Source organism: Arachis ipaensis, chromosome B04, assembly GCF_000816755.2.
Source record: "Arachis ipaensis cultivar K30076 chromosome B04, Araip1.1, whole genome shotgun sequence".
In the NCBI taxonomy this organism is placed as follows: domain Eukaryota; kingdom Viridiplantae; phylum Streptophyta; class Magnoliopsida; order Fabales; family Fabaceae; genus Arachis; species Arachis ipaensis.
In genome coordinates, this window is record NC_029788.2 from 74676820 (window position 1) to 74693258 (window position 16439).

General features: G+C 35.4%; 1 protein-coding gene and 1 long non-coding RNA gene across 4 annotated transcripts in view; one reads left to right on the top strand and one right to left on the bottom strand.

Annotated features, from left to right (window-relative positions):
* LOC107639375 (1-aminocyclopropane-1-carboxylate oxidase homolog 12) overlaps nucleotides 4678-16439 on the top strand; it is a 26290-nt gene continuing 14528 nt past the window's right edge. Inside the window, exons 1-3 of one of the 3 annotated variants that reach the window (XM_021121208.1) lie at nucleotides 4678-5552; nucleotides 6830-7151; nucleotides 14557-14955. In XM_021121208.1, the coding sequence (XP_020976867.1) occupies nucleotides 5005-5552; nucleotides 6830-7151; nucleotides 14557-14727 (1041 nt within the window). In that variant the 5' untranslated portion in view covers nucleotides 4678-5004 and the 3' untranslated portion in view covers nucleotides 14728-14955. Of the gene's footprint in view, nucleotides 5553-6829; nucleotides 7152-14556; nucleotides 14956-16439 lie in introns of those variants that run through there. The other 2 variants (XM_021121209.1, XM_016342848.2) reach the window with 2 other exon arrangements.
* The window catches only part of LOC107639377, a 14185-nt gene continuing 6486 nt past the window's right edge, over nucleotides 8741-16439 (bottom strand). Inside the window, exon 3 of the long non-coding RNA XR_002361177.1 lies at nucleotides 8741-10822. This is a non-coding gene — a long non-coding RNA (uncharacterized LOC107639377). The remainder of the gene's footprint in view (nucleotides 10823-16439) is intronic.

Below are 16439 nucleotides of genomic sequence, written 5' to 3' on the forward strand. Positions count from 1 at the left end.
ATATTGTTCCATCCGGGTGGCAAGCAGTCTGAATTCTCACGTTAGCGGCCAAACAACTTCCTAGACCCATTCAGTTGAGCTTTACACCAACCTTTGCATTTAAACTTAAAGCTTCCAACCATGATGAACCTTGCAGGACAATTCTTACCACTGACCATCTTCCTCTTACTCTTAATGCCACAAAGAGCTCTAAGTTGACCATCCGTCTCCAGTTGCCCATATTCAAGTGGGATTAGAAAGCTAAGGGATATGAAATTTATCCACTTGAATGTTGTGAAGGATGATGGCAACTTAGGGGGAGGTATTTTCAATGAAATTGCAAGCTCCACTCCCTTGTGCTCTTCTCTGATAATTTCCACCTCTTTGCAAGCTTCTTCAATTTCAACCTCTTCCTCTTGGCAGCTTTCTTCCAATTCAATCTCCTCTTCATTGCTTCCAAGGGCATGGGAGGTTGTGCTTCTTCTTCTTGAATCTCCATCTCTTGATCAGCCTCTTTCAAGTCTTTAACTGTGATATGCTTTGGAGGTTGTACACCCTCCTCAGCATCAATTTCAAACGCCTTGGAAGGGGTTCTATGACAGGACTTTCCCATGGAGGTTTAGCATCTCCTAAGTCTTCAACCACTTCTTCTTCTTCAATAATTCCGGCTTCCTCTACTTGTTCCAGTACAAAGTCATGCTCCGTACTGTTCACTGGAGTTTCTAGTGTCTCCTTTCATGCGACGTTCTTCATTAGATTGTCCACATGAAGCCATGGGGGTTTCTTGAGTGTTCGAACGTCGGGAAGCTAATTGACTCATTATTGCTTGCTCCAATTGACGAATGGTTGCATGACATCGATCCACTGTTTCCTTGAAACGATCCTTTGTCTCTTGATGCACTCGGCTTTCATAAATAGGATCATAGTGCTCTTGGATTGATGGATATGGAGATGGTGAATATTGAAGTAGTGGTTCTTGTGAGTAATTGGGTTGGAATTGGGGTGGTTCTATATATGGTTCATATGGCTCATAAGGTGGTTGGTATGGTGGTTGAGGGTTAGGGTCATATGGGGTGAATGGCGGAAAGGGGCTTGTGAGTTTGGTGGTCCAAAGTTATGTTGAGGAGAGGGTTTATAGGCATATGGTGGTAGTTGTTGATAATCCATTGGAGGTGGTTGTTGCCAAGAGGGTTGATCAAATCCTTGTGGCTCCTCCCATCTTTGATTGTTCCAACCTTGATGCCTGTTCTCATTGTAATTTCTTCTTCCTGCAACATTATTGTAACCAGACTCATAGCCAAAGGAGTGAGAGTTCATAGTAGCAAATAAAAATTAAAAATAAAAATAAAAACAAATTTAAATTAAAAGGTTATTTAAATTTTGAATTTGAAAATTAAATTTTGAAATTTGAATTTTAAATTTTTTAAATTTGAATATTTGAAACTTGAAATTTGAAATTTGAAAATTTTTAAATTTAAATTTTGAAAATTTATTAATTTGAATTTTGAAATTTGATTTTTGAAATAAGATAAGATAAGATAAAAATTTTAAAAATAAAAATCTGAAATTTTTTTTTCGAAAAAATTAATTAAAAATATTTTTGAATTTAATGAGGAAAGAGAAAAACAATAAAATGACACCAAATTTCAAATTTTTTAGATCAAAACAAAGAAAACAACTAAGAACAGCTTGAAAGTCAAGATGAATGCGAAGAACAACTTGAAGATCAAGATGAACATTAAGAACAAATTTTTGAAAAAAAAATTTTTTTTAATAACTAAATAAAAACCAATAACCTCTTAATTTATGAAAAAGCAAAAATAAAAACAAATAAACAAACAAAAAGCAAAAAATATTTACAATAACCAATAATAAGGCACACGTTTGCAATTCCCCGGCAACGGCGCCATTTTGATGAGAGAACTTTTGCATGGTCTAGAAATTTGCGGATAAATCCTCGTTGCAAGTATAGTTTCTAAACCTTCAAAAGTCCTTTCATACAAACGTTTTGGTTGTCACAAGTAACAAACCCCTTTAAAATTGATAACCGAGTATTTAAACCTCGGGTCGTCTTCTCAAGGAATTGTAGGGAAGTATGTTCTTATTATTGGTTATGAGTTTGTAAATTGGGGTTTTGGAAGTAAGGTGGGAATATGTTATATGACAAATAAATTAAATGGCAATTAAAAATAAATAAATACTGTAAAGCAACTTTTGGCAAGGTATGAGAAATTGGAAGTCTAGTCTAGTTATCCTTATCAATAACAATGAAAGTCGAATCTTAATTCCACTTAGTTAACCTTTACTAAAGTAAAGGAAAGTCAAGGGACTAATTAGTTTGATTTTCAAATCCTATTTATTTCCTAAGAAAAGATTGGGATTATTGAAGTTCAACTCAATTGGCAAGATAACAATTAACAATTATGCTGTTGAATTGGATAACTCCTGAGTTACTGATTTCTTAACGAAAACCAAAAGGGGAAAAGTAAATCTACTGGAATAAGAATGCCTTCAGATGGAAGCAATAATCATATAAATAAAAGAAAGCAATCATAAGTCTGAAATACCTCAAAATATATTGATTAAGAAAATTATATGTAACATGGAAGAGTTCATAAATTAAATAAAAATAAAGAACCTGGGATTGAGAGTCACTCCTAAAACTAAGAGAAGTCCTAAATCCTAAGAGAGAGAGGAGAGAACCTCTCTCAAAAACTAATCTACATCATGAGAAGTGAATTATATGAGCCTCCTCATGAATGGATGCATTCCCCCACTTTATAGCCTCTAATCTGTGTGTTCTGGGCTGAAAATTGGGTCAAAAGCAGCCCAGAAATCGCCCTCTGCAATTTCTGTTACGTTCAGGTCGCGGAAAGATGACGCGGCCGCGTCGTCCATGCGGACGCGCGGGTTGAGTGTTGGCCAGACGCGTGACCCACGCGTTCGCGTCGTCTGGCAGCAAGGAAACTATGGCAAATTATATATCAAATCGAAGCCCCGGACGTTAGCTTTCCAACGCAACTAGAACCGCATCATTTGGATCTCTGTAGCTAAAGTTATAGCCGTTTGAGTGCGAAGAGGTCAGGCTAGACAGCTTAGCAATTTCTCCAACTTATTGTATTCCTTCCACTTTTGCATGCTTCCTTTCCATCCTCTGAGCCATTCCTGCCCTATAATCTCTGAAAACACTTAACACACATATCAAGACATCTAATGGTAATAAGAGAGGATTAATATTAGCAAATATAAGTCCAAAGAAACATGTTTTCAATCAAAGCACATAATTAGGAAGGCAAATATAAAACCATGCAAATAGTATGAATAAGTGGGTAAAGAGTTGATGAAAACCACTCAATTGAGTACAAGATAAACCATAAAATAGTGGTTTATCAACCTCCCCACACTTAAACACTAGCATGTCCCATAAAATAGTGGTTTATCATAAAGGCTACCTCAGAAGCTTCCAGATCCTGGACGCTTTTGATTCCTTGCACCATAGGCACCATGACCTTTGACAAGGCTCTATGTGACCTAGGGTCAAGTATAAACCTCATGCCACTCTCTGTAATGGAGAAGCTGGGACTTCTTGAAGTACAACATGCAAACATCTCGTTAGAGATGGCAGACAAGACAATGAAGAAGCCATATGGCTTAGTAGATGATGTCTTGGTGAAAGTTGAAAACCACTACATCCCTGCAAACTTCATAGTCTTGGATATTGGAGAGGATGAGGTCTCATGAGGATGACTCTATCGTCCTTGAAAGACCTTTCCTAGCCACTGTTAATGCTATCATTGATGTGGCTAAAGGAGAATTGACCCTACAATTAGGGGAGGATCACATCTTATTCAAGATGCCTCATCCCAATTCTCCCTCTAAAAGAGAGATAACTGTGCAACACCTAGTGTTCCAACCCTCTCTTTCTATGCAGAGCATTGCAGAGTCCCCAGACACCAATTCTAAGTTTGGTGGTGGGCAGCCATCAACAAACTCTAAGCACAAAGGTACTAAGAAGAAAGTACCTAAAGGTTGGAGGGACAAGAAAGTCCCAACTGAAGGCCTCTCACCTGGCATTAGAGTTGTCTTCACTAAGAAGCCAGTTTTACCATACACAGTGAGTCGTGTCTTGTCTTTAGAGCATGTAGAGCTTATCCATGAGTAGACAGGAAGAAAATTCACTGTAAGGGGGCGAAAATCTGAGCCCATACTCACTTCCGCAAGGAGCTAACCGTCAAGCTAACGACGTTAAAGAATCGCTTGTTGGGAGGCAACCCAACCTTAATTAATTATTTTCTTTTATTTTGTTTCTCTTTAATTTTCATTTTAGGTTCATAATCATATGCAGCAGTCAAAACAGAGACAGAAATGTCACAGCAGTAAAAACAGAACACTATGGATGGAGTGTTATTAAAGTTGAACGCCAACCAGGGAGCAGACCCTGGGCGTTCAAACGCCAGTGCAGAGAGCAGGGAATCTAAATTCCCTAATCTCTCAGGACCATTGGGTCCCACAGCATCTTCACCTACCCCACTTACTTTCACACTTCCCCACACACATTTTCCTATAAACCCTAGCCCAATCACATCCATACCAGTTCCCCAAAACCATCATAATTTCCACCAACCCCCACCCACTTCAAAATCAAATTTCTCACCTAAAACCCCACCTATGGCCGAACTTAACCTACCCCCATCCTATAAATACAACTCTTCATAACCCTTCATACACACACCTCTTATACACTCATCAACCCACAAGGCCGAGCCCTCTGTCTCCCTCTATCTTCCTCTATTTTCTTCTTCTTCTACTCCATTCTTCTCTTTTCTTTATTTTTGCTCGAGGACGAGCAAAGTTTTAAGTTTGGTGTATAATTCCTTTCGGGTCTTGGGTTAGTTTTTCTCAATTCCTTTCTACTCCCTCTATATAATTCCTTTCGGGTCTTGGGTTAGTTTTTCTCAATTCCACACCGGCTTTGTTTCATAGCACGCAGGACCCTGTTTCATTTTTTGTAACTCCGCTCTCAACATGGCAGGAGAAAACACAAAGCAGTTAGAGGAAGCAGTTACAAGTGATTCCACTTATGACAGAAAAGCCGAAGGGAAAGCATTCGAAGATTCCAAAGTCGGCGTTAGAGGCCTTATAGAATCCGGTGTGACCAAAATCCCACGCATGTTCCACTCGGGCAAGTTGGACGCCAACGAAACTCAAGCAACTGCCTATGATTCCAATGTTCCCATCGTCGACATCAGAGACATAAAGAGCAGCACAACTTTCCGCGCCAAAGTAATTGAAAATATTCGCAGGGCATGCCATGAGTGGGGAATTTTTCAGGTGATTAATCATGAAATTCCAGTCAGCATCTTGGACGGTATGATCGATGGGATTAGGCGGTTCCATGAACAAGATGCTAAGGTAAGGAAAGAGTTTTATTGCAGGGATCTTGTAAAGAAGAAAGTTTTGTATCATTCCAGTGTTAGAGCCAATACTAACCAGGCTGCTAATTGGAGAGATACTCTTACTATGTTGGTTGCTCCTGATCCACCCAAACCAGAAGAAATACCACAAATATGCAGGTAATAGAAAACATTATCAGTTTGATTCCAATTTAAGCTCAAGTGCTCATTAGCTATTAGAAGTTAAGTTAATTAGTTATTCCATCCCTTGTCTTCAAGATAGTTGTCTATTTATAGTACTAAATACATATATTTAAAACAGAAATCTTAAGAGACCTCCACTCTTTATCAATTTTAACTTAACACACTTTTTTTTACTATTAAAAAATTTAAAATTTAAGGTTTAAAATTTAGTATTAAATATTTTTAAAATATTTACCAAAAATAATAAATTTTAGTGGTCATACCATTGTTCTACATAAAAAGTGATTATTAAAAATATTCTTCTCTCTCATTTTATAAAATTACTACGTTAATTGTTACTTAAATTTTTTTTAAACCAATTTAAATTTTTAAATGGACAGTCATTTTTTAATTGGAGGGAGTGCTTGATTAGATTTATAAATAAGAGTATTATTATCCTAGTTATCTACTATCCTTATTGAAAGTCATATGGTTAAATTAAATGTTAGATTTCTTATTAAAAAATATCAAGATACTTACCACTTTGATTAATTCTTCCTTGATCAAGACTAGATAATTTGATTATATACAATTTAACTTATAATGGGTAACAATAGTGATAGGGGCCACCACATTTTGTATTTGTAGTTATTAGTTAGTCATCATTAATATCTTTAATGGTATGAGATTATATTTAATGATGTGAAATTACACACTCTTTTCTTAATAGTTAAATATTGACTAAATTTTAATGAAAATACTAGTCCTAAAACTTTCTCATAGACGAATACCATTTTTTATATTGTATCATCTATATTATTAAAAAGGTAGAATAATATTTAGATACTTTTGCAATCATGTTTGGAAGACATTAGAGTTAGTTATAATAATTATAGAATTTTAAATATAATAAATATATAAATAAATATTATATATATACATAAAATTATGAAGGTTAAATTATGTCTCAATAAATACTATCTTAATTTTTGCAAGCAGTAATGTTAGAAAAAAAATCAGAACTTACTTTATTTATGAACAATTAATAAAGGTTAAATAAGACCAATTTTAATTATTTTCAGTTAATTTATTTTAGTTATCAAACATTTCCCTTTTACAAGTGCATGTGCAAATTCTCAGCTGTAATAACTTAGGCTGTTGTACATTAAATGATGAGTAATTACCATTGCAAGTGAATTTCGGTTGCTGTTATGATCTTGTCCAACTGAATTATTTCAACCCATGATGATGAGTTTATTACGTACTTATCACAGAGATATTGTGATTGAATTCTCAAGGAAGATAATGGAATTGGGTTTCACAATCTTTGAGTTATTATCAGAGGCCCTTGGCCTTAATCCTTCTTATCTGAAGGAGTTAGATTGTGCCGAAGGACTCTACATTTTGGGTCACTACTATCCACCATGCCCTGAACCTGAATTAACAATGGGAGCCACCAAGCACACTGATAGCACCTTCATGACATTAATTCTGCAAGACCAACATGGTGGGCTTCAATTTCTTCACCAGAATCAATGGGTCAATGTTCTTCCTGTGCATGGAGCTATAATAGTAAACATAGGAGATCTTCTACAGGTAAATACTCGAAGAATTAAAGTTATCATTGGATTTATTTATTTATTTTATCGTAAGTTAACAAAAATATCTGCATTTTAATGGTTTTATTAAGCTTTTATTATATCAATTTTTCATAAGGCTTGGGAAAGAAAGAGGAAGGGCCAGAATGGGGTCATGAAATTATTTATTCAACAAGTTTAAGTTATTATTATTAAAATTTCTTACTTATGAAATAAATAATAAGAATTAAATTTTAAATATTTTGGTGATAAAATTATGATATTATATTATAAAATTATTTATTTTAAAAATTTAAAATATATTTGAAAGTTGCATATATGAGGTGCCACTATGCATAGATGCTCTACATTATTCACATACATAATGCCAATTTTTCATTCTGACTTCCACTAGTGGTCTAGTTTGAAGACTCACTATTAAATCTCTTTTTCTTGATGTTAATGCACTACCAAGTAACTAGTTATTAATTCCATTTTAAATAGGTATTTATTTTCATGCACACAGTCTAGCGCTAATTAGAATATAGCTATCACACATCTGATCTCATGTGGTCCTGATAAAATTTTTCTGGAAGAAATTTTCCACATAATTTTAAAATTTATTGGTAATGATTCATCATTCAAAAAAAAGAAAAGAAACAAACAAATAATAGCTCAAGTATATTAGACTATCCGTATAATCGGGAACAAAAATTAAATTATTAAAAATTTTTGTATAAAAGGATCGATAGGAACAACCGAAAAAGAAAACATATTAAGGACTGTCATGGCAAATATTAATCAACGGAGATTTTTTCTTTGAGACAACTACCTCGAAATATAATGACAGGCAATCTGTTATATCCTTAGCTAAGCTTCTTTGTCTTTTTTCTTTGCTGAGTTTCTCAATAAAATATTTCTTGGATAATAGAAGTACGAAAAGTTTTATTTCGTTTAATCTTTATTTATTTTTATATGCGTAGACCCAATAATTTTCATTATTTTGTCCTTTTTTTTCTTGGGTTTTTTTTTTTTTTTTTGGCATGATTGTCTGGTGTTAAGGATGCAAATAGAGTGAATGAGAAAACACCACAAACAGAGTCACACAAAAATCTCAACTACTCATGCTACTAAGCATTAGAAAACAACTAGAGTTTAGCTCCTGCTTTGCACCGGTTTATTCACAGTTTTAGTTAAACTATTTAAAATATAATTATTAAATGCAATAAGAATCAATTATGTATATATTAACTAATAGAAATCAGAAGTAATTGCTTGTACAGTAAGAAAGAAAGCAGAGAAATTCAGAGAAGAAAGTTATATGCTGTATTCAAAATGAATAGCTAGAATCCTCATACACCCATTTATCTAAATGTTCCACCTTATATACATGACACATACATCTTATTGCAGCTCTAGCATAGCAGCTAGATAGAAATCAGAAAAACCAGTAATAACAAAAATTTATATATGCAGTTAGTTAGGTAAGTTCTTGAACTTTATTTTCTTGAACTTCTTGATGTGTAGTTTTAATATCCTCTTCAAATTTGAGTAGGGCCTTGTCGTTAGAAGAAATGTACTCATGTTATCACAAAATATTGTAGGTGTTGTCTTGAGAAGAATTTATAACTCTAAGAGCAAGTTTTTGAGCCACTCCAACTCAGCTTCACATGATGCAAGGCTTTGAAATTCTGCCTCTATAGACGATCTGCTAATTGTGTGTTATTTTCTGTATGTCCAAGAAATTAGATTAGTACCTGAAAACACACAAAAATCAGAAACAAACTTGCGATCTTCAAGATCAGTTGCCCAGTTTGAATCTGAAAAACTATATAGTCTATAATTCTGGCATCTATGTATCATAAGTCCATGCTCTTTAGTTCATTGAAGGTATCTTAGAACTCGTTTATCAGCTTTCTAGTGAGCAAGAAGAGTGAATGCATGAATTGACTAATCTTGCTCACTGCATATGCCACATTTGGTCTTGTGATGGTTAAGTATTGCAAAGATCCAATCATTGTTCTGAAGAGATTAGGATCTTCAAGGGTATCTAAGCCTGTTGAGAGGAGTTGAAGGGAATAGATCATTGGAGTAAGCATTGAATTGGATCATGCCATTCCCAATTTTGTTAACAACTCAGTGATATACTTTGTTTATGAGAGATGTAGTTGTCCTAAATTGGTTCTTTGAATCTCAATGCCCAAAAAAATTTTAAATTTCCTAAATCTTTCAAAGAAAACACTTTATCTAGTGAATTGATTAAGGATTGAACTTTACTAGCATTGTTCCCTGTAATGATTATGTCATCTACATAGCACAAAAGATATATAACTGAACTAGAATTGTGTTTAACAAATAAAGATGTGTCAGATTTAGGAGTAACGAGTAGTACTTAGTTTAGTAAACCATTGCCTAGGGCCTGTTTCAATCCATAAATGGATTTATGCAATTTGCAAACATATTTAGATAGAATTTGTTCAAAACCAACTAGTTGATGCATATATAAGATTTGATTTAAATCCCCATTTAGAAATGCATTATTAAAATCAAACTACCTCAAAATCTAGTTTTTAGATAAAACTATGCTCAAAACTAATCGAATTGTAGATGACCAAATTACAGGACTAAAGACTTGCTCAAAATCAAAGCCTTCTTCTCAATGAAAGCCTTGAGCAATAAGTCTAACTTTGTACTTTGTATAATTTCATCTGGATGCTTCTTAATGGTAAAAATTCATTTACTGCCTGTAAGTTTAGCATGATGTGGTGGTGGAACTACAATCCATATCTTAGCTTTCATAAGGGTTTGATATTTTTCCATCATGACTTATGCCAATGAGGTATAGTAACTGCTATTTTAGCAGATTTTGGTGAATGTTGTGTGTAATAAGGGGAAGTAATGATAGAATTTAAGACTTTGGGATTGTTGTTGTTAGCCTTAGACCTAGTAACCAAAGTGTTTATTAGCATTAAGTGCACAACGTTTAATATGAGGTAAATCTAGTTCAATGGCATCAGTATCTAAGGCAGGGTGTTGTATTTCTATGCTTGAAATTGGAATTTGGGAGGAATTTAGGGGTAAATCAGAATTATGTAATTGATTATTAATGTCATTCTCAGTAATATCAAGACAATCAATTTGAGAATTAATGTGGCTAGTGTTTGATTTAGAAGTAGTATTATCAGTAGTAATACGATGATGATCTGTATGCAGTAAAGAGTGTTTGGTGAAAGAGGATGCAAAATCATGATTATCAGTGTCATTAGTTATAATTCTATCAGTAGAGGTATTAGTGAATAATTCAGAATATGAAAATTGAGTTTCATCAAAATGAACACTTCTTGAAATGTACATTTTTTCACTAGAAGAGAGGCATTTATATCCTTTAAAATTAGGTGAATTTTAAATTTTGATAATCTTGACACCATTACTTGTAAGTTGTTGTGTTTGTGGAGGAACCTTGTGTTGCTGTTGATGATTGTTGGGATGGAACTCGATCTGCATATAGGTGTTCTTCTAGATCTTCTTCTCTAATAGCAGCTAGATCTTGCTGCAGCCAAATTTTCTTATTGTTTTCACCCGATTTATCAGAAATAAGTGTGAAGGATCGTTGATTGATGATAAATGGTTGTTGAGAAGAATTTCCAGCATTGTTGCTTGGAGGATCAATGTTGATGGATGATATTTCACCTACAGAATCAATGGTAAAGAGAAAAGAAAAAAAATTCTAAGCACTAGATACCATAATAGAAATCAGAAGTAATTGCTTGTGCAGTAAGAAAAGAAAGTAGAGAAATTCAGAAAAGAGAATTGTTTTGTGTTCAAAATAAATAGCTAGAATCCTCATACATCCATTCATCTAAATGATCCATCTTATATACACACATGACACATACATCTTACTACATCTCTAGCACAGTAACTAGTTAGAAAATAGAAAAACCAATAACAACAACAGCAACAACAATAACAAAGCCTTGTCCCACTAAGTGGGGTCAGCTACATGAATCAAACGACGCCATTGTGCTCTGTCATGTATCATGTCTACAGAGAGACCGTTTACATGTAGATCTCGTTTGACCACCTCATGGATTGTCTTCTTAGGTCTTCCTCTGCCTTTCGCCCCTTGTCCATCTTTCATCTCATCCACCCTCCTGACTGGATGTTCTATCGGCCTTCTTTTCACATGTCCAAACCACCTGAGACCCGATATTCAACCATCTTTTTCCACAATGGGTGCTACTCCAGCTCTCTCCCTTATATCTTCGTTCCTTATTTTATCAAATCGCGTATGACCACTCATCCATCTCAACATCTTCATCTCTGCCACACTCAGCTTATATTCGTGCTCCCCTTTAGCCACCCAACACTCCGTACCATAAAAGCATAGCCGATCGTATAGCGGTGCGATAGAATTTACCTTTAAGTTTTAAAGGCACTTTTCTGCATATAAAACTAGATACACTCCGCCATTTTGACCAACCTGCTTGGATCCTATGATTTACATCCTGTTCAATCTCTCCATTATCCTGTATGATACATCCAAGATACTTAAAACTTTTAACTTTTCGTAGGATGTTTTCTCCAATCTTCACCTCTATATCAAGGTTTTCCCTTCTCAAACTGAAACTTACATTCCATATATTCCATCTTGCTACGGCTTATGCACAGACCATACACTTCTAGAGCTTCTCTCCATAACTCCAACTTCTTATTTAGGTCTTTCCTTGACTCTCCCATAAGGACGATATCATCGGCAAAAAGCATGCACCATGGCACAAGCTCTTAGATGTGCTCTATGAGCACTTCCAAGACTAATGTGAAAAGGTATGGACTTAAGGATGATCCCTAGTGTAATCCTATACCAATAGAAAATTCCTCAGTCACACAACCTTGAGTCTTCACACTAGTTGTGACCCATCATACATGTCTTAAATTGCACGAATATATGCGATTCTTACTCTCCTCTTTTCTAAAACCTTCCATAAGACCTCCCTTGGTACTCTATCATACGCCTTTTCCAAATCAATAAACACCATATGTAGATCCCTTTTATTACTACGATACTTCTCCATCATCTTTCTTAATAGGTATATCGCTTCAGTGGTAGATCTGCCTGGCATAAATCCGAATTGGTTCTCTATTACTTGTGTCTCTTTTTTCAACCTCTGTTCTGTCACCATTTCCCATAACTTCATGGTATGACTCATAAGCTTGATCCCTCTATAGTTTTCGCAACTTTGTACATCCCCCTTATTCTTGTAGATAGGTACCAAGGTGCTCTTTTTCCACTCATCAGGCATCTTCTTTGACCTTAAAATCTCATTAAAAAGCTTGGTTAACCAGTTGATGCCTTTTTCTCTAAGACCCTTCCAAACCTCAATCGGGATATTATCAGGTCCTACTGCCCTGCCATTTTTCATCTGCTTTAGAGCCTCTTTTACCTTGAAGTCTCGAATCATTCGATAGTAGTCAAAGTTTTGATCTTCTTCCCTTGTGCATAACCGACCAAGGCTCAGAAGAGTCTTCTGTCCCTCATTAAATAACTCGTAGAAGTAACTCTTCCACCTTTCATTAATCTTCTACTCTTTAGCCAACACCTCTCTATCCTTATCCTTTATGCACTTAACCTGATCCAAATCTCTCGTTCTTCTTTCACGGCTTTTTGCGATTCTATATATATCTTTTTCTCCTTCTTTTGTGCCCAAAGACTGGTAGAGGCCCTCATATGCTCTTGTTCTTGCTTCACTTACAGCCACTTTTGTCTCTTTCTTAACCGCCTTATATTTTTCCCAATTATCTGCATTGCGGCATAAAGACCACTCTTTAAAGCACTCCATTTTATCTTTATCTTTTCTTGTACACTCACATTCTACCACCAGGACTCCTTATCTCTTGGTCCTATTCCTTTAGATTCACCAAAGCTTTCTTTTGCTATTCATCTAATAACTTCTGCCATCTCCCTCCACATCTCTTCTGCGCTTCCATTCCCATCCCACTTTGCCTCTTCTCCTACCCGTCTTAGGAAGCTTCTTTGTTCCTCACCTTTCATCCGCCACCACCTCGTCCTTGGGTTCTTCGTATGATGTCTTTTCCTCAACTTTTTCTCAACGCGAAAATCCATGACGAGCACCCTATGTTGTGTTGTCAAACTCTTTCTCGGGATAATTTTACAATTAATACAAAATTTCTGGTTGACTCTCCTCAACAAGAAGAAGTCGATTTGAGAGCTTGTCATGCCACTCTTATAAGTTATAAGATGTTCGTCTCTCTTTTTAAAACATGTATTTGCGATGAGAAGATCAATAATTGAGGAAAAGTCCAAAATAGTTTTACCTTCGACATTGATCACCCTGAAACCATGGCCTCCATGAATACTCCCATATCCAGTCACTTCTCTCCCAACATGGCCATTTAAATCTCCTCCTAAGAAAATCTTATCTTGTGTTGTTCGTCCGAACCCACTTGCGGTGCATAGGTGCTAATCACATGGAAAGCACCTCCCTCTACTACAAGTTTGATAGAGATGATCCAATCTCCCACCCTCTTGACATCTACTACGTCCTTCTTCCACTGCTTATCCACAATTATTCCAACCCCATTCCTATTCTTCACCTTTCCTGTATACCAAAGTTTGAAACCAGAAGTAGCCAACTCCCTAGCCTTCGCACCTACCCACTTTGTTTCTTGTAGGCACATAATGTTAATCTTCCTCCTTGTCATCGTGTCCACTACCTCCATGGACTTTCCTGTTAGAGTGCCTATGTTCCTTGTCCCAAATCTCAACCTTCTGTCGCTCCGACCTTTACCTTTAACTTTGTGAACTAGCTTATTTACCCTCGTCTGTTTACGAAAACGCGAGAATCCTTGCTCATTTAACACTACTTCCGGGATAAAAGATGAGGGTTGTATTAGGTCTTTGACAACCAACATAAAAATATAGTTGAATCCCATCACAAAAATAGAAAAACCAATAAAAACAAAAAATCTGTTTGTGCAGTTAGTTAGGTAAGTTCTTAAATCTTGCTTTCTTGAACTTTTTGATGTGTAGTCTTAATATTAACGTATACACTAAATTAACCACATATATAGAATATATGTCAAAATATAAAATTTACATTAAAAATTTATAAATAACACATGTATATATACATAAGGGATTGCTAAGTCCCATTCCTCTGAAGTAATATTCCTATGTGAAACTAAGAATATTGCCTTGGCAGTGGAGTGAGTGGACCTAAAAGGGAAACTATGTAGTTTGGCAATTGTGTGTGGAAGGATGGGACGGATGTGTTTTTTAATCAAAAATGCTTTTTCATTCACTTCAAAATGTCCACTTGAAAACAAACAAGTAATGGGAGGTAGTTAGAATGTATCTGGCTTTGGATGAGAATAGAAGGGATTAATTTGCTACCATATTGCAGATAATTGAAAGGAGCAACAACAATCTGATTGTTATGGGAGACTTCAATGTAGTACGGGGTCACCATGAGAAGGAAGGAGGCAAAGATAACTCAGCGAAGTCAATTCAAGACTTTAATGACTTCATTAACTCAGAAGAACTTGCTGGTGTGGAATATGAATACCACAACTGAATTGAGAAGTGCACCGATCATACCAAGTAATACTTCAGGTGAGTGAGGGTCGATCGCACGAGAATTGATGGACTAAGCAACGGTAGTTGAATGAATTACTTAGTCAGGCAAGCAGAAAATATTGTTTTGAGAGTTCAATTGCATTAAACAGTAAAATCAGAGAATCAGAAAGCAAACAGTAAATTGGTGTGAAATATATGGGAGAAAACAGTTAAGGTTTCAGAGTTATTTATTTGTCTGGATTAAGTTTTCTTACCAACTATTTTAATCATGCAAGATTCATTTCATGGCAAACTGTAATTGACTAAACCCTAATTCCTTAGTGATTTAGTCTCCTCTAACCTAATCAACCGCCAATGTCTTAGTCACTTAATATAGATTAGAAGATTAGGTTCAATTCTAGTTTATTGGCCACAAAACTCTAACTACCCAAATATAAAAGGATTATATGTTACGTATCTCGTTAAGTCTAAGTAATTAGCAATTTAGGAGGAGTTTACTCTCAAGCAGGTATTCAAGTGAGATAACTCTTCCAAGAATCATAAGAACGCATATAGAATAAAAGTTATTTTTCCAATACATCCAAATTCATAAGATGAAGAATGAAAGTAATCCTTAAAACTGAATCAACACATTAATTAAAATTGAAAAACAATAGTCTTAATCTATAGAAATAAACAGAGCTCCTAACCTTAACCAAGGAGGTTTAACGGCTCATGACTTCGAGAGAAAACTAGGGTTCAAAAAATGTGAAAGTGCGAAAGAGAGAAGATCCCTTGAAGGGCTAAATATTTTTCCTTTTATATCTAACCTAATTTGATTTGAAACTAAAATAAAATAATAAATTCTAAACCTAAAAGATTTTATTTGTAATTAAAAATAACTAAAATAAAATAAAATAGAACAATTAAAAGCTAAATCCAACTAAAAATGCTCTTTTGATGAAGTGTGATCAACATTGCTGGTGCCAAATGCCAGATTCGGCGTTTAGCGCCCTAGGGGGTAGAAACGCTTCTATCCATTCTGGCTTGCTGGCACTAAATGCCAGGTCTGGCGTTTAGCGCCCTCGTGGGCAGAGAGCTCTCTCGCGCTTCTGAGCTACTAGCGCTAAACGCCCAGGTCCGCGCTTAGCGCCAACTTAGCAGCTTCCAATTCTTCTCTTTTCTTGCACATAAACTCTGCCAAACTAATCCGAACTTTACCCGAAATAATTAAAAGACTAAAGCAACTCTAAGTAGCATCCAAAGAGATTCCAAATACTAAAATAAGATTAAAACTCACTTAATTTATATCTAAAATAAATAGAAAATATAAATAAGATACTCACACATCACTTGCTGATTTAGGATATGAAGGGGAGCAATTTACATGGAATAACCATCAATTTGGTAGCAACCTTATCTGGGAATGATTTGACAGGGTGATGGTGACGAATGGGTGGAGGATAGCTTGGCCGAATGCCTTTGTAATGCACTTAGAAGACCTTGGATCCAACCATAAACCACTATTATTAAGTGTTGACAAGCGAGAGAGGAGGTATAAAAGACGCTTTCAATTCCAGGAAAGATGTTGTGATAAGGACGAAGTGATTTCATTAGTTAAGGAAGCTTGGAAGATAGATATTGATGGCTTATCGATGTGTAAACTGGCTGAAAAATTGAAAATTATCGACACAAATAAGTGGCAAAAAAGATCTCCTAATAACTTCCAAA